At 54.4% G+C, this 27572-nt stretch overlaps 1 protein-coding gene across 27 annotated transcripts in view; it reads right to left on the bottom strand.

Annotated features, from left to right (window-relative positions):
• Rbfox1 (RNA binding fox-1 homolog 1) overlaps nucleotides 1–27572 on the bottom strand; it is a 2023047-nt gene that overhangs the window by 1477093 nt on the left and 518382 nt on the right. Inside the window, exon 1 of one of the 27 annotated variants that reach the window (XM_040277835.2) lies at nucleotides 26287–27163. The exons of 25 other annotated variants lie outside the window; for them this stretch is intronic. Coding sequence is in view for 1 of the 2 variants with exons in the window: in XM_078024594.1 (XP_077880720.1) it covers nucleotides 7678–7731 (54 nt within the window). In the remaining variant the exon portion in view is untranslated. Of the gene's footprint in view, nucleotides 1–7677; nucleotides 7926–26286; nucleotides 27164–27572 lie in introns of those variants that run through there. One more of the 27 variants, XM_078024594.1, reaches the window with a different exon arrangement.

The raw sequence follows: 27572 nt of genomic DNA, 5'->3' as shown, positions 1-27572 counted from the left end.
GAGGAAGAGAGAGGAAGGGGGAGAGAGGAGAGGAGGGAGGGAGGAGGGAGGGAGGAGGGGAAGAGAAGGAGGGAGGGAGGAGGAGAGGGAGAGAGAAGGAAGAGGGAGGGAGGGGGAGAGGGAGAGAGAGGAAGAGGGAGGGAGGGAGAGAGGGAGAGAGGAGGAGAGAGGAAGGGGGGAGGGAGAGAGGAGGAGGGAGGGAGGAGGAGAGGGAGAGGAGGAGGGAGGAAGGGGAGGGAGGGGAGAGGGAGAGGGAGAGAGGAGGAGGGAGGAAGGGGAGGGAGGGGGAGGGGGAGAGGGAGAGAGGAGGAAGAGGGAGGGAGGGAGGGGAGAGGGAGAGAGGAGGAGGAAGGAAGGGGGAGGGAGGGAGGGGAGAGGGAGAGAGGAGGAGGGAGGGAGGGGGAGAGGGAGAGAGGAGGAGAGAGGAAGGGGGAGGGAGAGAGGAGGAGGGAGGGAGGAGGAGAGGTAGAGAGGAGGAAGAGGGAGGAGGAGGGAGGGAGGAGGAGAGGGAGAGAGGAGGAGGGAGGAAGGGGAGGGAGGGGGAGGGGGAGAGGGAGGGGGAGAGGGAGAGAGGAGGAGGGAGGAAGGGGGAGGGAGAGGAGGAGGGAGGAAGGGGGAGGGAGAGAGGAGGAGGGAGGAAGGGGGAGGGAGAGAGGAGGAGGAGGAGGGAGGGAGGGAGGGGAGAGGGAGAGAGGAGGAGGGAGGGAGGGGGAGAGGGAGAGAGGAGGAGAGAGGAAGGGGGAGGAGAGAGAGGAGGAGGGGAGGAGGAAGGGTAGAGAGGAGGGAAGAGGGAGGAGGAGGGAGGGAGGAGGAGAGGGAGAGAGGAGGAGGGAGGAAGGGGAGGGAGGGGGAGGGGGAGAGGGGGAGGGAGAGAGAGGAGGGAGGAAGGGGGAGGGAGAGAGGAGGAGGAGAGGGAGGGAGAGGGAGAGAGGAGGAGGAGGAAGGGGGAGAGAGGAAGGGAGGAAGGGGAGGGAGAGGAGGAGGAGGGAGGGAGGGAGGAGGGAGGGGGGAGAGGGAGAGAAAAACCCAGGCTTTCAGTCCTGGGTTCAAATATGCCACACCCTCAACTGATCGGGTTCCAAACTGAGCTAAGAGCACCTTGTCCTCTGTAAGTGACCCTGCCCTGCCCTGCACCCCATTCCCCTACTGCCAGGTGAGGGAGCCTGGGGATAGGAGGATACCAGGGGGCTCATGCAGAAAGACCCAGGACGGCCGGGTCTCTCGCGCTGGCATTACTGAGATCTGCCTGGGACCACCCAGATCACTCCGCCCCTAGAGCCTTCATTGAGAGCAAAGGAACAAAACAAATTCCTGTCACAAAGTGGGCAAAAGAAACTCTTCACCTTAGGTCTCTCCTGCGTTGGGAAAGAGAATACCTCAATGTGCACCCACAGGGGATTGGTCAAATCTGGCCTGAAGCAAAATATTAACAATTATTGTGACTGGGGAACCCTAGGTGATTTTTTTCTGTGTATTTTAAAAATTTTCACTAATGATGATGATTTGGGTGCTGGGCCTCTGCCACGGAGCTGCACCCCAGGCCCTGTGTGACGCCTGCCTCTGAATTTCCCAGTGTTTTCAAAGCATCCTAAGATACACGGAGACTGCATCTATTTCACGTGCTGTACTGAACTCATCATGGCCCTTGCCCAGTTCAGGGGCCTGCTCACCCCTCCTCCTGTGCCCTTGCCTCTCCTTGTCAATCATTTCATCCTTTTATGTGCAGGCTCCTGTGGGTGCAAACTCCCAGGTGGGTAGGAACACACCCTGCTCACTTTGGGGTATTTTAGAGCATTATAATTATTCATAGTATTTAGGTTCAGTTTGCCCCAATCATACATGCAAGGAATTTCACAGCAATCCCCATTCCCCGTCTCCCCCCTCCCCACCTTCTCTCCTCTGCTGATCTTCCTCTTGCTCCTTTATTTACTTATTTTGACTGGTGCTTTCTACCTGTACATAAAGGTGGAATTCCCTTTCATACACTATTATATACTAGGATGACATGATTTTGTTAAATTCATTCCATATTTCTTCTTTCCCTTCTCCCCTGTCCCTCCCTCTCTCCCTCCCCCTCCCCCTCTCCCTCTGTTCCCTCCCTCCCTCTCTCCTTCTCCTCCACTGATCTTCCCTATATCTTTACATCTGATTCCCTCCCACTGCCTTCTTTCCCTTATTTTGATCTAGCTTTCACCTATGAGAAAGAAAATTTGACCTTTGGTTTTCGGACTCTAGCTCATATCACTTAGCACGATGTTCTCCATTCCACCCATTTACCAGCAAATGCCCCGACTTCATTCTTCCTTTTGGCTGGGAAGAACTCCATTGGCATACAGACCAAAGTTTCTTGATCCACCTATTGATGGGCATCTGGGTTGATTCCATATGTTGGCTATTGTGAATTGTGGTGCTATAAACAACAAAGTGGCTGTACCACTGTAGTGTGCCAATTTTAGATTTTTTTTTTTAATAAATACTGAGGAGTGGGACAGCTGGTCGTATGGTGTCTTCATTCCTAGTCTTTGGAGGAATCTCCACTCTGCTTTCCAGAGTGATTACCCCAGTCTGCAGTCCTATCAACACTGTAGGAGCGACCTTGTCCCCACAATCTTGCCAGCATTTATTCTGGTCTGTGTTCCTGATCACTGCCATTCTGTCTGGGGTGAGATGGGATCTCAGTGTAGTTTTGGTTTGCGTTTCCCTGATGGCTGGAGATGTTGAACGTTTTCCATGTATTTGCTGGTGATTTGTGTTCCTTCTTTTGGGAAGTTCCTGCCCTGTTCACTCCTGTTTCCCAAGAGTCTGGTGTATCATGGACCCTTGATGCAAAGGCCCTTATGGCATAATTCATGCCAAAGATGAGAAGCACTGCTTGAAGATTTGGTTGGGCAGTAGAAACCTTTGCTTCCCTCTGAAACAGTACAAAAGGCCACAGGAGACACCCGCCTCCCGGGGAGCACCCTGCCAAGGGGCAGCTGCGTAACACCAGACACCATGCTCACCTTGATAAATATTTATTAGAAACCAAAGACTGAAAACAATCGCCAATACAGCAAATGCCGGATGATGACTCCTCTCCGTAAGGATGCATGCCGATCTGCGAGTTTCACCGCAGAAACTCGCTGCACTTGGACAGCAGGCAGAAGCAGGAGATCCGGGTAGGCATTTTCAGCACACCAAGGACCACGACTCTCCTCTACAGTTTGCACCTCCAGACCCAACATGCAGGCCGCTCAGAGATCAACACCGTGGACGTGGACGGGTCCCACCTGGGACTCCACATGACCTGAACACACTGCTTTGACTCGTGGAAGCTGAAGTCTGTCTGTCAAATGTGAAAGATAAGGAGTCCGACCCGCCCCTTGATGCCTTAGGGGGCTCAAAGAGATGTTTGTATCAATGACTGGCAGTGTGTGAGAGCTCAGAGCACAAGCCAATGTCATAATTGAGGAATTATAATAGTGTTCTTCTATTTTTTACACTGAAGTAGTATCTATATAAATGTCTAAGGATGGATGATATGCCACTGTGATACGTTTACTATGATTATCATTGTACATAACATAATTGCCCCTTGTAATTATGGCTCCTCCCGGCCCTCTCCAAACCTTCCCTATTGCATTTCCTAGAAAGCAAGTGCACATAAACCAAAATTTTAACAACTATATTCGCAAGGTAGATAGGACCCAGGAACTCGGGCTGTCTCCACTGTCTGAGACCGCCACCTTCCTAAGTCAGAGCCCCGGCGAAAGGCACCAATTAGAACACGCCAGCAAGATGCCCTGAGATACGGAAAATGCCCCGGGACCAGTAGCCCTCTCATATAAGAGGGAAAGGCTCCGGGATTAACAACGCTACTTATTATTTTTTTTAACTGGAGGGAAGAAGGGAGTCTGACTATTTAACACTTCGTTGGCCCCCAAAAGATAACGCTATGGGGAATGTCCTTGCTCCCTAAGTCTGCTCACTTGCATTGGTGTCTTCTTTATGAAATTAAAAAAAAAAACAAGTGTGATGGGCATGGTGGTGCGCACCTGAAGTCCCAGTGACTCAGGAGTCGGAGGCAAGAGGATCGTAAATTCAAGGCCAGCACTCACTAGAAGGTGGAGGTACTCTTAGGCAATAGGGAGTCATAGTCGGTGACTGAGCAAAGGCACGGCACGAGTAGTTTTGCCTTTGGTTTGTTTTCTCACTTGCATAAAATAGACTTGGGTACCATTATGGGGACCAGAGCAGAGGAGAGAAAGACCATAGTCCTTTGTCAAGGGTTCGACTGGTCAGTCCAGGTGGGGGAACAGAAAGGTCCACCTGGCTGGAGAGCTGAGAAGAGGCAGAACAGAGGTGGTCGGGAGAAAGGGGAGAAGGACAACCCTGAAGCTCCGCCTGGACCCAGGACCTGGACCCGGGGCTGCTGACCAGGACGAAGGCAGCATGAACCCGTGAGGAAGAGACTCCTTATCCTCAGAGATGCCCCCAGAGCTGCAGTGGAGACCGCGGTAGGACACAAAGCTTCAAGGTGGAGGGTGAGCAGCCGGGACCCAGAGGAAGACCTCCAGCCACACCTGGGGACCCCATGCCCTGGCGGAGCCCTCACAGGCCTGTGAGGACAGGCCAGGGCGGTGCCCCCAGGAAGGAACAGACACCCATCCCGCCCCTAGAGGTAGTGACGCCCAAGCCTGTCCCCACACCCCTTCCCCGCTTCCCAAAGGTCATGGCTGTGAATGATGATGGGGTTACCCAAGGCCACGATAGGTAACAACTGGGCTGAATTTTAGGGACTTGCTATAAATAAAAATGTCTGCAGGGATCCATTGAGCCCCCAAGGTTACGGAGACATCTGGGGTGTTTTCATGCTAACTTTATTGACAGCGACCCTCCGGGTGCACCACGGAGCAGGTGCCTCCTTTAATCCAGAGGCTCGCTCCCGTCGGGTCTTATTACTGGGAGCGCTCCAGGGTGAAGTTTCAGGGACGGGCCGGGAGGGGGAAATCGCAACGTGGTTCAGTTGCTGGTATGCGGCCCACAGGAGCCATTCTTAAAGAGCAGCGAGCAGGGAGGTTGCAGATAAGTCAGAGGCACTGATCCCGGCAAAGACAGCGCAGCTATCTGGAAGAGAGAGTCACTATGGCTTGAGTGGTATTCACATGCGGCCATTTCCCCAAGATGGGTGATCTTCGCAACGCACAGAGGGCTCCTGCTCCACATCCCTGTAGGTTTGGGAGAGGAAATAAAGACCCCTGCTCTGCCAGGAAGTCCTGCTGAACAGTGTGTAAGGGCAGGAGTGATGGAGACAGACCGAATCCCAGCTCAGCCAAGTGGGGCTGCCTGACCTTGGCAAGGGCTCCCGAGCCAACTTGCTCAGAAGTGAAAGGCGGAGGTCACCCCCCCCTGGCGCTGTAATAAAGATTAGATAAAATTAGTCACAGCCATTTTATGGTAAAATCCTGGGCACACATTCACCGCAGCGCACATGGCTCTATTTATTTTAAATTAAAACTCTTAAAATCCTGCCCGATGTTCTTTGTTTCTCGCAGCCTGCCCTCGTGCCCCTGGGAGATGAGCACCTCCGCCGTCACCCAGCAAGATGGGCTTCTCGCTGCAATTCTCCGAGTTCCAATCCCAGACTTCAGTTCCCCCTGACTGTAAACCGGCATTATCTCCTTTTCAGGCACACCCCACCCACCCCCAGGGGTGCGGAATTGAGCGACTTCACGCACACAGGACCTTTAACACCAAATCCGAAAAATCCAAAATAGCAAACGTGCTGAGGCTGAACCCGGGCTGTGGCCCCCATGTCTGGGGCTGCCTGGATGCTGCCTCCTGCCTGGGGCCTGCAGCACAATGTCACCCTAAACCTTTCCATTTGGGGATTAAATCCTCCCCGTCTGCGAGGAAGTCACCCCTTGCCCCTTGCTTCCCTTTCTCTCTCGGCAGCTCTGCCTGTCCCCTGCTGGTGCTGCCCTTGTTGCAGATGGAAGGCAGCCAGGCTCCGCACGCCAGTCTCCCCACATCCCGGAGTTTCTAAAGCGCTGGTCATGTGGCATCTGGCCTCCTTCCTCAGGAACACAATTCAAAGGGACGAGCTTTTCAGAGAAATCGCATCTTTCATCCTCTGCCAAGAACAACCACGGGGAGAGGATCCATCCAAAAGCTGAATCACCTCGGGCCTGGTGTGGAGCCCGAGTCCGACCCGGGAGGGAGCTGGTCCTCCCCACTCTGAATAGGGAGGGGCTGGCTCAGAAACACACACGCGTGTGAGCACTTGTTCACGGAGCACGTCGGAAGGCCGGGGGCTGGACTCCCTGCCCTCGAGGCTCAGCAGACAAGTCCCATTGGCCACGAGAGCGTGTCCTGTTCCCTTCTTGGGCTCCAGAATTCCGCAGCTCGGCCCCCAGCAGGGAGGCCCCTGGGTAACCTGGGGGCTCTGCTGAAGAGATGCCAGGGCCGCGCACGTCTCCTGCCTCACAGCCACTGGCCACGCTCACCGTCTAAGCGAGCCGCCTCCCACCCTCCGCACGTGGCCCTGGGAGGGAGAGACATCTAGAGAAAGCCGACATCGTTTCAATTACATGACTCCGGCCAGATGTTCCCTGTCTGGGAAACAATGTTCGCAGGAAGTTTACAAACTCATTATTATTGAAACTGCTGTCGAGGTTACCTTGAGTCCAAGGTCGGGGCGCCCAGGGCAGGGCGGGCGTGGAGAGGGCTCCAGAGTTTGCCTCCCTGAGCGGGGCGTCTTCCTTCAGAACTTGGGTGTTTCCTTGCTCTCTGCTCTTCTCTAGTTAAATTCTCCTTGTAAACACATGATTTTAACTTGATGGGGGCCTATCTGCAGACCTGCGTGACTCACGGCCCTGAGTACACACCGTGTTCTTCACTGCAGCTCTAACAGGCCCCGAGGCTGGTCCCCAGCAGGGCTCTTCAGACTCCTCAGGCCCCACGGCTCAGTCCTTTGGCGAGTCTTCTGCGTCCAGTACGTCACCACTGCTGGTCCACGCGCGGGGGTCCTCTTGCCTCCACCCGCCCCTCAGCTCTCCGTCGCATGATGCCCGTTCCTGATGTCGCGTTTCCAACCATTCCCACTTGCTTGCGTTGCTCTAAAGAACCTACTAACTGCTTCCCCTCCGTCTGCTTTGGACACCCTCCTCTCTCTATTGGTGCCAACAGCGACCAGAGTGGTCATCCCAACACAGCAGTGAGAACACGCCTTCCCCTGCACCAGACCATCAGATGCCTTCCCTGGGTGCTGGGAAAGCGCCCCTAGTCCTTACGCCCCACCTCCCCATACGGGGTCCACCTCCTCCACCTTCCCACCAAGGCCACACTGACCCCTCTGCTCTCCAATAAACTCATCTTCTTCCTCTCTCGGGTGATTGCTCTTCTCTCTCCCTGAGAGGGCATTCCCCAGGGTCCCCACTACACACTCATCCTTCATGTCTCGGCTGAGACCTCGGCTCTCCTGAGAATCCCCGCTGACCACCCAACTTCCTCTGAATGCACAGTTTCCACTGGAGAAACCATCAGCCAGGACTCCACCCAAGGAGACCCCGAGCACAGCACGCCTGTGTCACTCGCGGTACATGGGGTCACCTGCACTTCTGTCTTTGGCTCAAATTTCCCCGAGCCTCTCTTCCCACCCCCTTCACTGCAGTATCCGGGCCAAGGAGCCCGACTTACCCACGACATGGCTCTTTCCCCAGCACTGAGAAGACGCCTGGTGTACACAGGCATCCACGCAGAGGCACTGAGTTAATGAACAGAAGAACACAGGGTAGGCAGGATGTGGGAGCGGATGAACAGATTCCCAGCACTAATGTGACACGGATGTGTGCGAAGGGCTTGGCCGTGCTTTCCTCCTGAAGGCTCCATTTAGTCTACAAGCCTGAAAGCAAATTAGAGCGCACGTCTACGGCTTGCTGGAGAGCTCTCCAGGCCTGCACAGAAACGGCCAAAGATCCAGAGCTGACATCCAGCCCTGCTGACTTGCCAGCAAAGACCAAATGCTGTCTCTTGCCACTCAAAGCATGTCCCGTGGGTCAGCAGCATCAGCATCACTTAAGAGTGTATTATCGTGAATTCTGAAGCTCAGGCCCCGGCCCACACATACTGAGTCAGCATCTGCATTCTGATGAGATTCTCAGGTGATTTGCATATGCACATTAACATTCCAGTTCCTGCTTGGGTTCTGTGGGTCTGAATCCTGGATGCTCATTAGAAGCTCCAGCCCAGACCAATTAAATCAGAGTGTTTGGAGCCATGTTCTGGGCATCGGGGCTACTTCTCAAAGCTCTTCCTTATTCTGATGTGCAGTTAGCAGAGAGAACCACTGATTCTGCAGACACACAGCCCGACCTCTCTAGACTCTGCAGGTGCGTGCAGAGAAGCTGCTCTTGCAAAGCAGAGATGATGACCGAGGGACCATGAAGATGAAGGGGGACACCGACGTCACCTTGCTCTGCCAACATCAGATCCTGCTCTGCCCGCCGAGCGGGAGGGGACTCAGAGTTCATGGCTCTTGGTGATGGGGGGGGATTCTGCTGTATGCTGTTTAATTTTCATGGTTCTCATGGGGAAATGCACATAAAGATACTTTGTGATATTTCCTTCACAATCCAAAGAGAAGGGAAAAGTAAAGAAAACCACCTGAAGATACTGCCCATCTCTTCTTCACACCTTTTAGAAATTTCACACCTTAATCAAAGGCAGATGCTGTTTACGTGTGCAGTGCCAATGTTTTGAAACCACTATCTGTAATTAGCTCATTAGCTCACCTGTGGAATTGTTTGAATTTTTTTTTTTTCAATCAGGTCTTCTAAGACCTGGCAGTAACTCAGCACTCCCGGGGCAAGGGGGGGGTGGGCAGGAGCATGTTCTTGAACCCCTCACCTTTGGTAACAGATGCAAAGAGCGACTCTAGGTGAGAATATTCTGCATCCCAAGGGAGTTCTTGACTGAGAGATGCAGAAGCCCCGCCCTGGCTTGGAAAGGGAGCTCAGCTTATGGAAAGGGCATGGTGCCCGGGGTTTGGGAGTCACAGGAACGGGCTCTGTCAAGGAGCGGAGATGGATGCCTTAGAAAGGTTCCACTTGCCCGATTTAAGACACCTCGTATTATATTTTTTAACTTCAAATACTAAGACCCTTAGTCAGTCAAAGTCTCAATAAAAAAAAAAAAACAGATGGCGTGCTCAAAATAGGATCATTTAAGGAGATTTTTACTTACTGGAGTTTCAAAATCGCAGGCAGAGGGGAGGGAGGGAAATCACACAGATCTGCAGCAACCCGGGGCCAGCCAAGAGGGCTGAGGGGGGAGCAAGCTCCGGCGAGTCAGGAGGCTGCTCAGGGAGCGCCCGCAGCACCCTCATTTAAGAGGGGGTGTCTGTCACTCAGGGAGGCACCAGGACACCCAGCGCCTGGACGTCTGTCAACGTCCTCCCTCTGGTCTCCTGCCAGAGGCACCATCTGCAGAACTTAGGTGATAAGTAAAGGGCAAGAAGCCCCGGGCATAGTCCTCGCACTTCAGCTTCTGGGGACAGAGCCAGGGTGGCAGAAAAGTGCCCCTCCTAAAGGTGTCCTCCTCCTAACAGAATGAACCTATGTACACCCCAGATCAAGTCTACAAACGAAGCTTACAGGTGAGTATAGGTCGCTAACGAGTTGACCTTGAAAGAGACGTAATTCTGAATCATCCAAGTGGGCTCGATGTGGTCACCAGAGTCCTTCAAAGTGCCAGAGGGAGATGGACAAGTCTGAGAGAGATAGGAGTAAGAAAAGACAGAGACGATACTGCCAGCTTCAGAGACGACGGGAGGGCCCACAAACCAAAGAATATCAGCAGCTTCTAGAATCAAAAATCAAGGGAAGAGCTCGTACCCTGGAGCTTCCCCAAAGTAATATTACCCTGCTGACAATCTGAGTGTAGCTCAGGGGGACCTGTGTGACATCTCAACTGCAGAGCTTTAAATAATCAAGCCGTGCTGGTTTAAGCCAAGATGGTGGTAGTAGCTTGTTATAGCAGCCACAGGATACTCATACAGTAGGGAAAGATGGCAAATGCCTTTGGAAGGTGTCTGGCGTCCACCCCCACTGACATCTCCTGACATTTTTTGGCCAAGCTTTGTGCGCTGAATCTAAGCCCTAAAATAAGACTTTCCCCTGGACAAAGGGAAGCAGTGGGATATCACTTCAAGACCTGAGCTCTGGTTTCAGGTTGACCTCAGTTTGCATCCTGGCACAGAGAAGGCGTGTAGTCCTGGGAGTCACAGCTTCCTCATCTGATAACATAACATCATTCATTGTCGAGCATCCCATGAAAATCAGTGCCCAACAGTAAGCAGATGCTCCATAAATGCTGGAGTTTCTAGCCACATCTTAACAAGGGTGGTTCAAAATAGGCTGATGAATTCTCTGATTCCCTGCCTTTTGTGCAATGGAACTCAATTATCCTCCCCTTCCGGGTGGGCTCAGGTCACCTCTAATAAATACGATGGTGTATGACTCTGAGGTGAGGTCAAAGTAACCACTGGGGTGCATGCTGTGTAATTCCAACTGCCCAGTGTCCTGGAAGGGCAAATCAGGAAACAGATGACTGGTCACCAGGAACTTTCAGAAGAGAAGGGCATGAAAGGAAAAGTAGAGCCCAGGAGATTTGGAGGGCAACGAAACTATTTTGTGGGTCGTATAATGGTAGAGAGACAATGTCATACCTTCATAGAAACCCATCGAAATTTCACAATAGCTAAAATATGGAAATCACTCGAGTTTCCATTGAAAGATGAACTGATGAACAAAATGTGGTCCATGACCACAGTGGAATATTATTCAGTCTTAATGAAGGAAATCCTGACATGCTACATGGATGAACCCTGAATACAGGCAGAGTGAAATAACCCAGACATAGAAAGACAAGGACATGGAGGGGCCAGGACCTGCCAATCAACAGGGAGTGAGGCACAGTGGCTTCCCAGCTTCGGGAGGACCACAGCCTGGGGAGACGCTTCTGCAGCCTCCTGAAACCCTGAGCCAGGACCATCCAGCTCAGCATCCAGGTCTCTGACCCATAGAAACTGTGCAGTGCTCAATAACTACTGTGCACTGGGCCAAAAACCAAAGCCTTAGGCTATTTGTTATGCAGCAGGAGATAACTTATATAGTAACCAAAAAAAAGGAAGGGTCATAAAAATACACCTTAAAAGATATTTAGGAGTAAAAAACCTTCATAATTCAAATAATTAGAATTTGCAAAGTTCTTAGCTTTCCTCAAAATAACTGTTCACACCTGCTGTCAAATCAAGGGTGTGGGATCAATGTCACAGCAGCTGGCTGTCCCCAGGATGCATAGCTGCTCAGTGGCAAAGAAAGGTTTCATTTTAAATAGGGAGAAGTTCCTTCCTCTGAGATCCAAACCCACCCAACTCATGCGGCCTCCCCAAAAGAGCGGCGGCCCCCACGAGGTGCGAGGCAGGGAGACAGGGCGGCTCCCCTTCCTGGGCTTCTCCCCCACCCCACCTTCTGTTACACGGGGACCCTTGGTTTCTTCCCCCGACCCAGCAGGCAAAGCAGAAAACTGGGAGCCTGTCCCCAGATCTCCCGCCGACTTCCAGCCCAGCTCCGATGCACCCACTGGGCCAGGAACCAGACAGGGGCCGTGACTCTGCAGCCCCTTGTCCTGCGGGAAGCTCCAGCTCGTCCTGACTGGACTTCTGGGGACACGGAGGAGGAAGTGCCCCCTCACGAATCCCAGCCGGTTCCTGCCGATTCCAGCCCACTGGCCATCTGGTCTCTTCTCCCTGCTATGCACACAGCTTGGTCTGGGAGGGGGCACTTTCTGTAGGATTCAGCTATTTTTTTTTGAGGAGAGAGAGAGGACGACACTATCTGCTGTAGAATATGATGGAGCCTGTCCACATACAGAAACTGATGCACAGAAAATAAGAGAAGCCACAGGCAAGAGGCCAAGAGAATCTCCGCTTATTTAAAAACACAGCCATTCAAATCTATCGGGATTGTCGGGTGTGACTTTAAATAGGAAAGATAACCAGAAATCCAGCCCAAGTTGTAAATAAGTCTGCTTAGCTTTTCTGCAGATTTGTCCAAGGGAGGGCGGGAACCATCAAGCCTCTACAACAACTGAATTTGTCTTCATTTAGATGAATTTTATTGAATTTTTCTTAATAAAATCGCAGGTTAGTAAAGCTCCTACTAAGTGCCCCATAAATATATATCATGTATGTAAATATAAATACATATGTAGCCAAAAGTGAATACTAGCTATTGGACCTCTCTCAAAACAGGTTCATCAATGAAGACATTTTAAAAGATCACCAAATTGTAATACTGATGTTCTAGAGTTGGGCAGATAGGGATGATAGTGATGTGCACAAAGATGAATGTAACACGGGTCTTACATACAGGTTTGAGTCCAACACACTCATAAGCAGGTATATGTGAAAGTTTAGAAAACATGGTTTCTAGAGTCACTCGGATAATCAAGTAGTGTGTGTGGGAAGGGGGTCTTCCAGGGGAGCCTTCTGGTCCATCCCCCCTACCTCCTGGAGCCAGACCTTAGGATGCTTAGTACACAGACCTAGCAAGTTCCCATGGTGGGTCATTAACTGAACCCCAAACACAAGTCTTTTCATTAGTATTGGGCATCATTGAATTTTTTTTTCTACAAACTGTGATTTTTTACAAATGATCACTACATACCAATGACGGTTTCCTTAGTTAGTCATTTTGAAAAATAAATATGAGTTGTTACTGAAGTTTACTGAGGACTATAACTAAATGTTGCGAATCTTCTCCTGCAAACATGTGTGTGCTCGGCTTTGATCCCTGGGATTTTCCAGGAAGGACGGTCTGATTTCTCGCTACCATCAGAGTTGTTGAGTGGTCCTGCATTCAAAGTGCGATGACAATGTTGAGATCTTTACGGGGCTTTTCGTTCTAGTGTTCTGTATCCATTTGGCTAATTTCTCAATGATCGTACAGAAGTTATTATGCAAATAAATGCCATATTCACACTGCTGAATCAGAGGCGTGAATCTCTCCTTCCAAATACAGCTGTGCATGCCCCTTCTCCACCGCCATGGAGTTGCCTGGCCCTTCCCCATCTCCCTCCGCCCCTGGGTGCACAGGATCCCAGGAGAAAGTTAAAGCAGGTGTAGTGGTTGAGCTACACCGTGGGGATTCTCTTCCCTTCCGCTTGGGTCTTGGGAAAACAGTACAAAAGTTTCCGAGCCTGAGTTTTTCATGGTGTGTATCCCACAGCACTTTGAGAATCTCAAAAATCCATAGAAGTAAATAAATAAACAATGAAATAGCAAGCTATAGGCCTCTGCCCCGCCCCCCAAAAAACCCCATTTATTCTGGGTTGGGGTACAGATCAGAGGTAGTGTGCTTGCCGAGCATCACAAGCCCTGGGTTCCATCCTCGGCATCAGCAACAACAAAATTATTCCTGCAATTCCGAGTGCAGTGTCAGTAAGCCCCTGGAGTGCGTCCACGCCTCCCTCCCACATTAGGAAATCCTTTCTTAGAAGACACTTATCCCTCTTTCCCACCAACTAAACCCTCCCAAATTGGAGAAGGGAAACCATCACCCTGGGTGCCTCTCTTCCTGCGACGCTGTTGCCTGTTCTCTTAGGACAGAGGAAGATGAGTGGAAGACCCTTTCAGTGGCAGGTGTCTGCACACAGGTGGGCCGAGGCACTGGACCCAGGCCACAGCTCTGTGGGAATCCTCTCATGCCCCCCAAAGAGCCAAGAAGACCTCAAACCTTATGCTGGCATGGATGGTCACAGAGCGCCACCTAAGAGCACTTTAAATTTGGCAAGGGAGCTGGGCGTGGTGGCGCACACCTGTGATCCCAATGGCTCTAAAGGCTGAGCAGGAGGATCACGAGTTCAAAGCCAGCCTCAGCAACAGCGAGGTGCTAAGCAACTCAGTGAGGCCCTGTCTCTAAATAAAATACAAAATGGGGCTGGGGATGTGGCTCAGTGGTCGAGTGCCTCTGAGTTCAATTCCTGGTATAAAAAAAAAAAAAATTAGCAGAGGAGGGGTGTGCAGGACTTCTTAAAAAGTTATTGTAATTGTGCAAATTTATGGGGTGCAGTGTGATATTTCTATGTATATACATTATGATATACTAATCAAGTAGGAATCATTGCCACCACCACTACCCCCTTAATTTTGCTGTGCTCAGAACTTAACCTTGGGTCCTTTCATCCGCAGCCCGGCCTCATTGCTCTGCAGCTCAGGTCACTACAGGACGTCTGGGATGGTCCAAACTTTCCTCCTATGCCTCATGCTGAGAAGTGACACAGTTCCAATCGTGTCCCTCAGCCAGCTAATGTCCATGCTCTGCTGAGGGAAGCGTCTTGTCTCCCATTCGACCCAAACCATGGAGTCTCAAACCCGAGGTCAGCCACCTCATGGGGCTTCCAGGCAAGGGGGCTGTCCTCTGGTGAGAGAGAAGCTGCGACACCAGCCACCATGCGCAGGAGGTGGCCTCCGTGACGTGCCTGAGACTCGGACGCCCTCCCTTGGGATCCCAATTATTGTTATGAAACGGGATATTAATTCCCAACGCCTTAAGAATAGGTATTTCTTCTGATCCACCCAGCGCTTCCCTCAGAGTCACTGGAAAATAAGCTCAGGCCTCGTGATAAGCCTGCCTCTTTGGAAGGCGTGATCCTTCCGCTCAACCAAAAAGGCACCGTGTAATGGGGACGGCAGATACATTTCATTTCACATAGTAATTCCAACGGGCCGACGTCGGGGCCCAGAGTGAGGGACCAGGGCTCCAAGGAGGTGTCACTGGGGGGGGGGTGATATCAAAGTCGGCCTGCACAGGGGGCTGGTGGCACTGTGCCTGGCGCTTGCCATCCTCACGTAGACCGTTACTGACACCAAAGGGAAATCGTGGATAGAAAAACCATGACCCACAATTGGGGCTCCCGTGGAGGACGTGGCTCTTTGAGTCCGTTTTTTCCAGGCAACTTTTCATGGACGTTTCCCAACGACATTTTAAAAGACAAAGCGGGGCTGGGGATGCTACAGGAGGGACGAAGCGTGGACGGGGGTTTGGCAGCACCGTGGCCTCCTCCCACCTGCCCCACCCTTGGGCAGGGACCCGCCGAGTCCCTCTCAGCTGGACGGCTCAGGAAGATGTCCTGGCGACAGCGACCACGTGGCTCCTCAGGTCCAGGTCTCTGTGGCCATGGCAGGATGCACATGTGGTTCCCTCCTGTGGCCACCCCTCCCCGGGGACCTTGGTGGACTCTGGGAGGCAGAGGCCAGGGACGCAGCCTCACGTCCTACCCTACGTCCCAAGGCCCCTGCAGCACATGATCTCTGAGCCAAGTCAGGGGTGCCCGGGAGCTGAGCTGAACCCTGACATCAGCACCCACCTGGCCCCTGAGCTTGGGCCACACGGCGGCAGGGCAGTGCAGGGGTGAGGCTGGGGGACCCGCGGGTGCATCCCCTGGCGGCTCACCCTGGGACCCTGAGCAAAGCCCTTGGGTTCTCATTCCCCCCAGCCCTAGCTCTGACCAGGGCCTACTCCCTGGGGTGCTACGTGTCAGCAAAGCACATCGGTGACAAGAAAGGCCACACGCTCCAACAGGGACATAACACATAAGGGTCCCGGCCTGACACCACGGTGGCCAGATAAGAGCCCCCGAATGCTTCCTGTAGTTCTGAATCCCCCCATCCCCAGTGACTGAAGGTGTGCTTCAGCCGAAGCACCAAGGTCAGTACCAACTAAAGGCACGTATCCCCAGCCTCACAGTGTCACTTGGCAGTTTATCCCACAGAGGAGTTCCCGGATGAGGGATGCAGTGCTGGCCAGGGATGCCTCGTGCAGCCCTTAGGTAACAGGATATGGAGACAACACCCACCAGAAGGAGCCCAGTTAAACAATGGGTCATAAATATGCACAATGGGATACTATACATCCATCAACAGAACCGAGGAGAAAAGTATATAGTGCTCTGGAAAAATAATCCCTAAAACATACCCCTAAATCAAAATAAATAAATAAAGCAACAGCATAGGGTGGGTGTGCATCTGCGGAGTCATCCCATGTTGGTGCGAATGTCTCCACACGTGTGTACCACATCTGAGAACTCGTGCTTGAGAAACCATAACAGCACTCGGCTCCCGTGACCTGGGACTCAAGTAGAAGGGAGATCTGTTTTTCTCTGCATATTCTTGCATTTTAAAGGTAGTGAGCCATTTTAAAGTGCACTATTAAATAAACAAAGCAAGCATCAAGCACACCCTGACAAATGCACCATTTCTTGCCTGGAAACCACCTTATTTCTTTTGAACTTAACCTTCCTAAATGCTTGCAAATTATCCCATTTAAAAATTAATAATTTTAAATAGTGAATCTTTTTCTGCCTAATTGCACCCAATTTTTAAGCCCAACAGTGTCCACAGAGGAGCTGACTCTTAGCCCACAGCTGTTTGTACTCATGACAACAAGAAAAACTGCAGGAGACGCCCAGCCTAACTCAGAGGCCCACCATGACCCCACCCAGCCTCCTCTCCTCTCTCCTTTCACACTCCAGCTTTCAAAGAGAGAGCCACGGCCGCGGGCAGAGCCTGTCCATCCCTCCAGAGCCGAGCTGGATCCTGGGATGTCACGTTTCTGAACCAGGGCTTGGAAAGAAGAGGGGAAAATAAAACCAACTCTAGGCTTTGGTTCTGAAACCACTCTTCTGGGGAAAAGCAGGAAAAGATGGCGCCGTGTCTCACGGTTGGATAATCTGGAGAACCCTCCTATGAAGAGTTCTGCGGGTCTCCCCACAAACCTGCCACACACTGCCTCCAGGCGTCTCCACCGACGACTCGGGAAGAGTGTGCTGGTGTCCTTTTGCTACTGAAGACGATCACCGCTGCCTTACAGGAGCGCCAAGGAGAGGATCCAATGGCAAGAGCACACTGACATCTGCTGGCATTTCCTAGGATCTCTTAAGACAGCTTTGGGTCTGACACTGCTCCCTCTGTGTCCCCTGCACTAAGGCCTGGGCACGGCCTGCCAGCACTGATATTCCCAGGACGCTGCCGAAAATCATGGAGAGATCACCCAGATCCCTCTTTGTCCCTGGAGTGGACCCCTCCTTCCTTCAGCAGAGCAATCTGGGGCGCTGCGGAGTGGACAGTCCTCCTCCTTCCTTCCCAAGTGAGGCCGGTGGTGGCCCCTGTGGTCCGGGAGCTGTGGCCCTTCATTTTATTTCTGTGGATGGGAATTCCACCCAGGCTTGTCTCGAAAGGGTGAGTGAGCAGAGGAGGACCAGGGCGAGGACACCCTCTCTGTGCTAGAGGAAAACAAGACCCAGTGCTGCTTTCTGGAGACCAGTGAGAGCGGGGACCCCGAGAGCCCAGCAGGCAGCAGGATGCAGAGGGCCCCTGCAGTGGGAGCCTCGGGAAGGGCCAGAGGGGCCCCCGGTGCTCACTGACCCTGAGAAACAGCCTCCAAAATGGTCAGATCCCAAACACAGTCCCCAGCAAGCCATGAAACCTGTGACACTGATACGGAGCCAGGGAGGGGACAAGGAAGGCGGGACAGAGAGGGACACACGGACTCCATCTCTGGTGTGCTCCTAGGCCAGGCCTGGCTCTTCCCTTGGGGAAGCTGTCAATCAAGAAAGGTGCCAGATAAACGCAAAGGGACTGGTCCTGGAGGGAAGGCGGAGGCCACTCGGATCTGGGCTCTGCAACGTCTCCAGCAGGATGCCCAGCGACACGGGTGCCTAAGTCATCGGTCACTCTGCAGCTATGGCCCCGGCTCCTCCCCTTCCTCCTGCAACACACGTGCTGGTGTGTGTGGGCACAAAGGGCACGTGGGTTCTGCCCGTGCACACCCATGCACACGTGCACACGTGCCCTTCTCAAGGTACCCCTGGCCACTGCGCGTCTCACTGGTCTTCCGTACATGGGTGGTGATGACAAGTCCCTCTCACCATCTTGGGAGAAAGGGCTGCCTGGCCGTCCCTCCCAGGCATCTGCAGCTCCGTCCCGTCACCTGGGCCCAGGGCCCACGCACACTGGCGCCCTCCCCCACCCATCAAGCCCTTCTCGGTGTCCGACCTCAGCTTCAGAGTGACCTCGGGCCTTTCCACAGAGACCTTCCCCCCTGCCCACATGGCCACCCGCCCTCTCGGGACCCGGAGGTCTCTTGTCTCCATGAGGTCACTCTAGGTCAGAGCCTCGCGGTCCTTTCGTCTGCCTCCAGGACGGTTTGGAGAGGTCCGCCCAGGGCACAGAATGGGCAGCAAGGGACCCGACACGAGGATCCCGGGCGGCCCCAGCACGTCCGGGAAACACGGGAGAAAGCCGGAAGGCTGCCCTCGCCCGCGGGACTGGGCCGACGCTCAGCTCTGGTTGGCAGAGGCTCCAGGCCCTGCAGCAGGACGGCCGAGCCCTAGAGGGCCGCGGTCACCGCACCTTCCGGTGTCCACCTCCCTCACAGGCCCGCACTGCTCTCTGAGTACCTGAGTGACGTGTGGAGACTTTTAGTAAAACAATGAATGCAGGTTACAGGCGAATTACAACGAGGGCAGGAAGGCAAACCGGAGTCAGCAGTGGGTTAGACAAAGCCCCAGCTGCCCCACCCCGGGTGCCCTCGAGCCCGGACCGTGAAACCGGCCCCGCGCTTCATGGAAGGCCTGTTACAGGGACACCAGGCCCTCCAGAGACTCTGGGACACGGATCCACCCAGACCTGGGACGGACCCCGCCTGGTCCTGGAGCACAGGAGACGGCCAGCCCACAGAGCCCAGAGTGGGCAGCCGGCCCCCGGGCCTCCACCTGCGCTCTGCTCCCCCTCGCCCCAGCATTAGACGGAACGGTCTGCTCTTTTACCCTCAGCCTTTGCGACGTCGATTCTTTTAAAATTTGAGGAAATGTGGCTTTTGAGAAAATATTTCTCATGAAGCACAACTAAGTTCACAGAGGCACGTTGGTTTTCAAAGGTTTCATTAAGTTCACACAAACAAAACCAGGTCTGTTCCATTTGCAAGATGAAATTCATTAGGAGACAAAGCATCTTCCCAAGAACCACAGACACATAAACCACAGACCTTTCACACCAAAGCGTCTTAGCATGAAAAAAAACCCCTATATCTAAACACCACAAGGTAAATAAGTGGATAGAGATGACTGAGAAGTCCTACATGACAGCCAACCAGCTTACCTCACTCTGGAGCTTCCGTCTGTGGCGAGAAAAGCACAATTATCTGCCTTTTAATAGGCAGGGAAGTGGAGGTTCAGAGAGGCACAGCAAATTGCCCAAGGTCACACAGCTAAAAGGTGACCGAATCTGGACTCAGTGTTGAATGGACTTGGCTCCCAAGCCCTTGGACCTCCTGCACCTTGGTTTTCAGGGAGTTGGTTCTCCCAAAGCTTTTCAGACTCCAAAGCCAACTGGCAGCACCTGGGAAGGCAACACTTTGTTCCCCTGATTCAGGCAGCATCTGTCTGCACCAACTCAAACCCACAACCTCCCACATCAGAAGCCAGAAACCCTCCTGGGCCTCGCCATCTTAAAGACAGTGTCAATCACACCCTGTATTGTTCCCAAGGAAACTCCGATATTTCCCTGGCCCTGTGCTCCGCCCCTGGGGATTTTCCTCACGCAGAGCACGGCCTTCCAGGGTGTCGCAGCCACTGCCATCAGCAGCAGAGAGCTGGACCTGCTGGCTGAGGATGACCAGGGAGAGCTGTGCTCCCCACAGCGCCCAGGCGACAGGCCCCGCCCCAGCCTAGGACAGCCTGCTCAACACAGGCAGCAGGCCAGGGGCCGCTCCCGAGGGCAAGGACACCCAGCCAGCACCAGCGGGGTCTGGCCAGGGCCACGGATGCTGAATCAGGCCCCCACACCCTGCTCCGTCACTTCTCATAACGAGTCTAATAAATTAGTGTTCCTCTCTGCCAATCACTCAGAGCCCGTGCATATGGCCGCTGTCAGCAGCCCTCGGCGGGCGGGACTCCACGTGGAGGCCGAGTCTGTCGCTCCTTCAACCACGCTGGGCAGCTACGCGGGGTTCTTCCCCTTCACTCTCAATTCATCACCTCGGCTACAGTCAGAGGAACGTGGAGGGACCACATTCTGAGCGATGGCTGGGGCCTAGCTGTTTGGTCCCAAGTGGTACCTAAAGACATGCAAGATTCTGGCACTACCGGCAGCAACATCCTTCCTGTTAAACGACAGCAGTAATCAAGTAAACAGCTAAACAAAAGCATCACCGCTCCACACACAGGACACACACTAGGTGCCAGGCACTTGGCTAGAATAATTTGTAAGACTGACAAATCATCAGATTAACGAGCAACAGAGGAAGACTTATCACCACCTGTGGCGGGGCAGGGGGAGGTCCAGAGAGGCTGAGGGAAGTCCAAGGTCAAGCGGCCAGGAGGGGAGGAAGCTGCATCCACCCTCTGCTGCTGAAAACCTCGCCCCTCCCTGCCCTGCACCTCCCAGTGCCTGCTCAGGACACCTCTGCTGGCCCCTCAACACCCCACACACACGCGCGCACACACACACACACGCACACACACACACATACACACGCACACACACACATACACACACGCACACGCGCACACACACACACACACCTGATGTGCCTGTCACCACAGAACATCCTACAAGGATGTTGGAGGCAACTTGTAGAGGCTGAAGTCTCTCTTTGGGCCTCGGCTCCCTCATCTGTAAAATGGGCATAATAGCAGTCTGAGACAGGAGTTCGTGAAAGACTCACCGGAAGCCCTGGCCTGAAGGAGCCACCACTGACCAGTGGTATTAGATTCTCGTGGCACTCCAAGCTGGTCCTGAAAGCCCTCAGCTGTGACGTCCTAGGGAAGAGGCATCCGCATCTGCAGGAAGGTCGGACTAGCAAGGAGTGAAGAGGTTGCACGAGTTCCCACGTTACGTCGGTTCTCAGAGAAATGCAGAGGGGAGCTGTCCCCCTGTCGGTTATCTGGGGCGTCAACAGCCGTCCAGGGGCTGCACTGGGAGCAGGCAGCAGGCAGCTCTGGCCTTGTGTGTGATGCCCAAGGGCTGCCCGGAGACAGACAGGCGGCCTGGGCCCTCCCTCAAACATACCCGGAGCTCAGGAGCCTAGAGACAGAGCCCGAGGGCCATGGGCTGCCCGGGGCTTTCGGGTTCTCAGGTCAGACAGAGCCAAACGAGAGCCACACTGTAGGCGAGCAGACCTCCAGAGCAGGCCGCCCCAACGTGGACGGCAGTGACAGGGACGACGGCTGTAGGAGACAGACACAGTGCCCTGTCCTTCCTTCGTGGCCCTGACGGGCTCCTCATCCCTTCTCAGAGCAATCAGCCAAACGGCAAGACCCCAACCACTGTGCTACGTGGCCTCCCCCCTCTCCCGGGACTGGCAAAGGCAGCAGAAGGGGCCAAGTCAGGGCTGGGCTCAGCCTGTCGCGGGGGGGGGGGGGGGGGGGGGGTGCCGCTGACCTGTCGCCGTCCTCGAGAAGACTGCTGGGCCTGCCTCCCCTGTCTGCAAACTGGGGTTCAAGAGCAAGAACCTCAAAGTGCACCAGAAGCATCAGGTGGAATCATTCCTTTCCGTTTGGTGCGCCTCAGAGCTCTGGGACACAGCGGGCTGGATGCTAGGGCATCGGTGACGTCGGGGCAGGTGCACCGTGGCCCAGCTGGCTCACCCCGAGAGAGAGGATAAGCAGTCCCTCGAGAGCACACAAAGCACCCTGAGATGACCGTCAGGAGAGGCCATCGACCAGGGGCACAGGAGAGCCAAGCTGCGAGCTCCTGCGCTCTCTCTCTCTCTCTCTCTCTCTGCTCTGGAGACGGAACCCAGGGTCTCCTGCATGCTGGGCAATCTTCTCCCGCAGACACACCCCAGCCCAGCCCCTAATCTTTCTTCTTGAATGGAAGATTTGGGCCTGAGCCCACAGAGAGGACAACGATGGGAGTCCAGTGTCTTAGATGTCCAGGGATTTGCCTGGGGATCGGCAGGCCCACTGGGCAAACCTGGCCACAGAGAAGAACGGGCGGAACACTGAGCTGCCTAGCGCCCTTCTCCTTCTTCACTCATCTCAAGAGAAGGCGACTATGTTCCCCGCCTGTCGATGCCACAGACACACCACGGCGTCTCTCTGCACATTCAGTGATGTCTCATCAAAATGACATCCAGACGCCCAAGCTGGCCTCTGGGCCCAGAGAACCCACCTGCCCTCTTGCTGTGCTTGCTGGGCCCACCTCTGACACTCCTCCATCCATATGGCAGCCCTGGGGTGGATGCTGCACCAGGACGGGGCTGGTCACTGCATCCACGGGTCCCTGGTCACCACAAGGGCCGTGAACACTGCCTGGCGCACAGTAGGCGGGGGGGGGGGGGGGGGGAGGCACAGACCATGTGCAACCTCGCCTTCTTTACACTTAGGACTCAGCTCAAATTTCCCCTCCCTGGAGGGTCCCTCCAAGCCCCTCGGTACCCCAATGCCACTGGGGCTTTTGCCACCTTTGCCGTCTCCCTTATGAAAATGCATTTCCATCTCCTGCTTTTCACCTGGCTTTCCCCACGACAGAAGATCCAGGAGAACAGAGTCCCCTCTGCCTTGCCATGGAGCACAGTGACCAAAACAGGGTACAGTTGGAATAAACCACATACCCCTAAACAGACATAGCCCTCTGCAGCAGCAGGCCAGGGTCACCCACACCCCTTGTCCAGTAAGCGAGGCCAAGCCAGTGGTACAGATGGTCCTCGGAGCAGCTAAGACCCAAATGTGGGGACAGCTGTCTCTCCTTTAACCCCACATGTCATTTTTCATAATATCCCCCCCAGCCCTACAACCCTGTCCAACGGGTTTGCCGATGATGTCATCTGAAACTGCCGGGTCCCCTCATTTTGAAGCTCCATCACTGATTGATTCTTTAATTAAAGTTTTAAAATTTATGCGCCTTGAGGCAGTATCTTAAATAATGAAGGCAGGCATCAGGGAGAGTCTCATGGCTTCTTTAAAAACATCTCCACGTTTGAGGTCTTTATCGCAACAACGTGGGTGACTGTGGATGTGACAGATTACCCCAGGATTTTAGGAACGTCAGCCAAGCTGGTGTTAATTGGGGAATTGTGCTTACTGTGTGAACTCCCATGCCGGGCCAAGGCAGGGCACGCGGCGTGTCCTTCAGAGCAAATGTACTCAGATTTCAATAGTCTCCTTACACGCCACTGGGAAATCGCCGCGTCCCCAAAGCATTTTCTGTGTCAGATACGATTCCCCTCTTGGCACGTGTTCATTCCTCCACCCATCAGCTTAAAGATGAAAATAAAACGGTCTGATTTTTGGAAAGGTGAAATGTCAGACAGACATACAAGCAGACCCAATTTTCTGAATTAAAAAAATAAAAACACTATCTGAAAGGATTTTGATGAAATAGAATGGCTTGTGTGGCTGTAGCTGAAAGGACGAAACCTATTTTTTGATGCTCAAGTCCCATCAGGGACCTCAGTGAGTCTATCTGGAAGGCAGCGTGTGCTCTGACTTAGAGGAGGAGGAGCTCAGAAAACAGCATCAACGATGGCCAGAGAAGGCAGGGCAGGAAGGTCAACTCCAGGAGCAGCCCCCGTCAGCCCCACATTCCCCTTGGTGCAGGAGCCACCAGGGGTAAAGACAGGGAGATGGAGACTCACTCAGGCATGCATACTTGTTGATCAATAAATCCCACTGCCCCCTCCTCCCAGGCCCTCGGCTCCCAGGAGTCTGTATGTCTGATACTTCCCATCAGAACAGCTCCTCTCGCCATCAAGACCACACACCCCGGAGATTGGCTGCACCACCCTGTGCCTTGTGGCCAGTGACCCTGGGTTGGTACACCTAAAAACCTGCTAGCGGTCATTCTTGTCTTCTGTTCTCAGCACAGTAAAATGAAAATTAAAGGCTGAAAGCCCGGATCAAGGTATCTGCTTCCTACATTCATGATTTTTATGGACAATGGATGGCCATGGTTGTTCTTATAGGGTTAGAAACTGTCACACAATTCCATATTTAAGTCCAGTCACTGTAAATGTGAGTCACAGGATACATGATCGATAAAGCCTCTCCTACGGTTCTTTAATTCCCGTGTTTTCAAAATACTCCGTGTACTGTAGGAGCAAGTCTTCCATTCACGAACCTTTACTAAGGCCAGGCTTTCATCCTGGGAGGGCAGGGAGACCAAGGCCTTCCATCCGATCCCAAGAAGGTACAACTGCTACCAAACTGGATTGCAGCTAGATGGTGCTTGGCAAGACCATGAGTCAAACACCACCAACCTACCACCCAGCCAGTGGGCAGCTGTCCCTGGGCCTCCTTGGAACATGCAGAGGACACGGTGGAGGAGGCCAGGCCAGCTGGAGCTTGCAGAGCTGGAAGCTTCTGTTCAGCTACCTCCCAGTAGGATTAACTCTCTTTTTGTTTCCACATGTAAATCTGTTACTTACAAGGAAATGCATGTGTATGAGGCAAGATACCTGTGTTTTCTAGCCCACTCGCTGTCCTAAAGCTCAAAAATCAGAGCAGTCTATTGGAAAGAAAACTAACATCATCAGGCACAACGCCAGGTCCTGCTCTGTGTGCTTGCTCCTTTATTTAACTCTCACCCAAACCCTGTAAGGCTAGAGCAACTACAGAAACTCTCATTTTACAGGTGGATAAACAGCAGCACAGAGAGGTTAGACAACTTGCCCAAGGTCGCACAGGTGCAGGAAAAGGACCAGGACTGTGCTCTCCCCAGCCAGAAGCTCTACCTTGTGCTCTGAAGGCGCCCTCCAGCATGGTGAGGGACGGTACCCTGTTCCTCCTGACCCGACTCAACTATGAAGGTTTGGCATCAACCCTGCTATCTGCCGGCAGTTACCCTTCACAGGTCCCAGGTCCCAGGCCTCTGAAGAAGAAGAATCTCGGCCAGAAATAAACCAGCCAATGGCTCCAGTCGGGCCCACTGTGGTCACTTAAAAATTGAAAGGATGCAGGCCCTCTCATCTTTCTTTTTTTCCTTTCTCCTTTTGTAGCAAATATAAATGGTAAGTGCAGAGTGGACGAACTAGGACAGAGTGGGGGGAAGGAAGGAGGGGAGGGCTAGTGGGTGGAGGAGGCCAGTTCCCTTTCCCTGTTTGATTTAAAAGTAAAAATTAATAACCACTATTATGATAAAGGAAAACCCAAGTTGTGATGGCTTCTCTTAAAGCTCAAAGCTCCTCCACACCTCCCCCACTTTTCAACTGAGAAGACCCCTAGTTGGGAGCCCATTTCCCAGACGCCCCTGGTGAGGACTTCCAAGCTCCTGAGCAGCCCCAGCAGCCCCAGGGGAGGCAAGAGCACCCTGCCTCTGGCCCGCTAAGACCCAGGAGCCTCTTATTCCCTGGTGACTCTGGGCAGGGCGGGATCAGGGTCCTCCCCTCCCCTCCCAGGCGGAGAGCTTCCGGGTTCTGCATGACTGAAGCTGGTGCCTCCGAGGCGCTAGGAGCTTCACAGCCAGGTGGCCCCCTGGGCCGTGGGGAGATGGGAACAGCGCTCAGCCAGCCCCGCCCTCGCCTCCATCCCTGGACCCTGGGAAGACTTGAGCGGACAGGGGCGAGTCCCAGCCTGTGCTCCAGCGCAGCGCTGAGGTTGGCTCTCCTCTGGGAGTGATCCTGGAGTGAAGGTGCTCTAGGGCACCCGGGGACCCAGGGACGCGGCTGGAGTTCCCGCACCCCGAGTTTCCAAGCCGGCCTCCTCCGCGGGGGTGGAACGCTCCGGGCGTTGACCGAGTGCCAATAAACGTAGCTGCTCCCCCACAGCGAGCCTCCTCTCTTCCCCACCTCCCACCAGGGGCTCCGCGCCTCGGATCGTCCTCCCAGGCCACCGAGATGCCTTCTGGCTCGGATTTTGGGAAGGGAAGCGGAAGAGGCAGAGACCCCGGGGTGTAGGAGGGCACCCTTCTAGCCTGCGGGGTGACGGACCCAAGTGCGCAGGCAGGTTCCTGCCGCGCCCGCACCTGGGAGTCGTAGGGAGGACGGAGGGGGCAGCCTGGGCGCTTCCGAGGGGCGCTTGGGGCGGAGAAGGACATGCTCTGGCAGCAACGCATGGGGTCTCAGGGTCTTGCCCCCCTGGGAGGAACGTGCCTGGAGATTGCTCCACAGGCAGTGAAAAAAGTTGGCATCCAGCGCGCCCAGACTCGCACTGGGAGGAGGCCAGCTCTTGGAGACCCCACTCTCCCCTCCCTGGAACCCCTTGGGCCGGGTCAGGGGGTGCAGAGGCGACGATTCTGCCTGGACTTACCTAGAACTCACGGGAGCCTGGCTGCGATCGCCTTCTCCTCGGCCCCAGACCCCCGAAGAAGTCCCCTGCGCTCTCTGCTCCCGGAGCCACGCTCACCATGAGCCGGAGGCTGCTAAGGCGGGTGCTGGCTTCTCCCGCACTGGCCGCAACTTCCGCGGGCAGGTCAGCCGGGCCCCTGCCCCTGTCTGGGCGCGGCGAGGGTGCGGACAGCTCCGGCCCTGGCTGTCACTGCGAGGGGCTCTGGAGCGCGAGGTCTCAGTCCCAGAGCTCTGCCTGGGCTGGAGGCTCGGAGTTCTCTCGCCGGGGCGGGGCGCAGGTCTGTCCCCTCCAGATGCGGGTGCGCTGCTCACTGCTTCCTTCTCCGCCGGAGGCGCACGCGTGGGTCCGCTGCCGCCCGCCGCCGCCTCTGCTGTTCCCGGGGCTGGCGGAGCGCCCGCCTCTCCGAGGGATCTGACGGGGGCTGAGGCGAAGGGGAGGGATTCCCCTCTCGAGTTTGGGCTTCCCCACCCGGCGCGACCCCGGGCTCTGTCCTCCCTGCAGCCGCTGCGAGAACCGCTTCAGGGCGGCGCAGCCAGAGGCACCGGCTCCAGCCGGAGGAGGAGGCGGCAGCTGAGCGGCTCGCAGGGGGACTGGAAAGGAGGTGACCTTCAAACCCTGCGCTCCGGAGACCGGGAGGGGGCTGGAGTGACGGGGGAACGGTGTGCTCCCGGTCGGTCCTCAGGCGCGCTCGCAGGCGGGCGGGAGGGAAGGAAGGAGAGACCTTCCAACAAAAATACAGATTAGAAAATAAACAAAGGAAAGCGAGAGAGCGCGCGAGAAAATGTGTGCATGTATGTGCGTGTGCGTGTGTGTGTGTGCGTGTGTGTGCGCGCGACAGGCAGCGAGCAGCCCCGGCTGCGGAGCCAAAAATAATCCGGTGCGCGAGGGAGCGCCCCCTCCCCCTTCCCTCAGCACCGCTGCCACGGTCACGCGTGCAGACCCGGATTCCAGCGGCCCTGGCGGACAGGCAACCCAGTGCCTCCGTCACCTCACCTAAAGGGGACAAGAGGTGAAAGCTGTCTGGGGAGACAAGGAGCCCAAGTCCTTCCTGTGCTCAGGTTTTTGTCCCAAAGTGAGCTTGCTCGTGGAGCACCAGCGCCCTCCTGCATCCCGACCCCTAATCGGGGAAGACATTCCCCAGGAGAAAAGCCAAGTGGCGTCAACTTCTTGCCCGGTCCACTTCTGCTCTGGGGAAGTTTTCTGGTGAATCTTTAAATCTCATGGACTGGCACGCATCCAGTGCTCTT

Source organism: Ictidomys tridecemlineatus, chromosome 10, assembly GCF_052094955.1.
Source record: "Ictidomys tridecemlineatus isolate mIctTri1 chromosome 10, mIctTri1.hap1, whole genome shotgun sequence".
In the NCBI taxonomy this organism is placed as follows: domain Eukaryota; kingdom Metazoa; phylum Chordata; class Mammalia; order Rodentia; family Sciuridae; genus Ictidomys; species Ictidomys tridecemlineatus.
The sequence above is the reverse complement of the archived record's forward strand: the minus strand, read 5'-3'. Positions and strand labels throughout refer to the sequence as shown.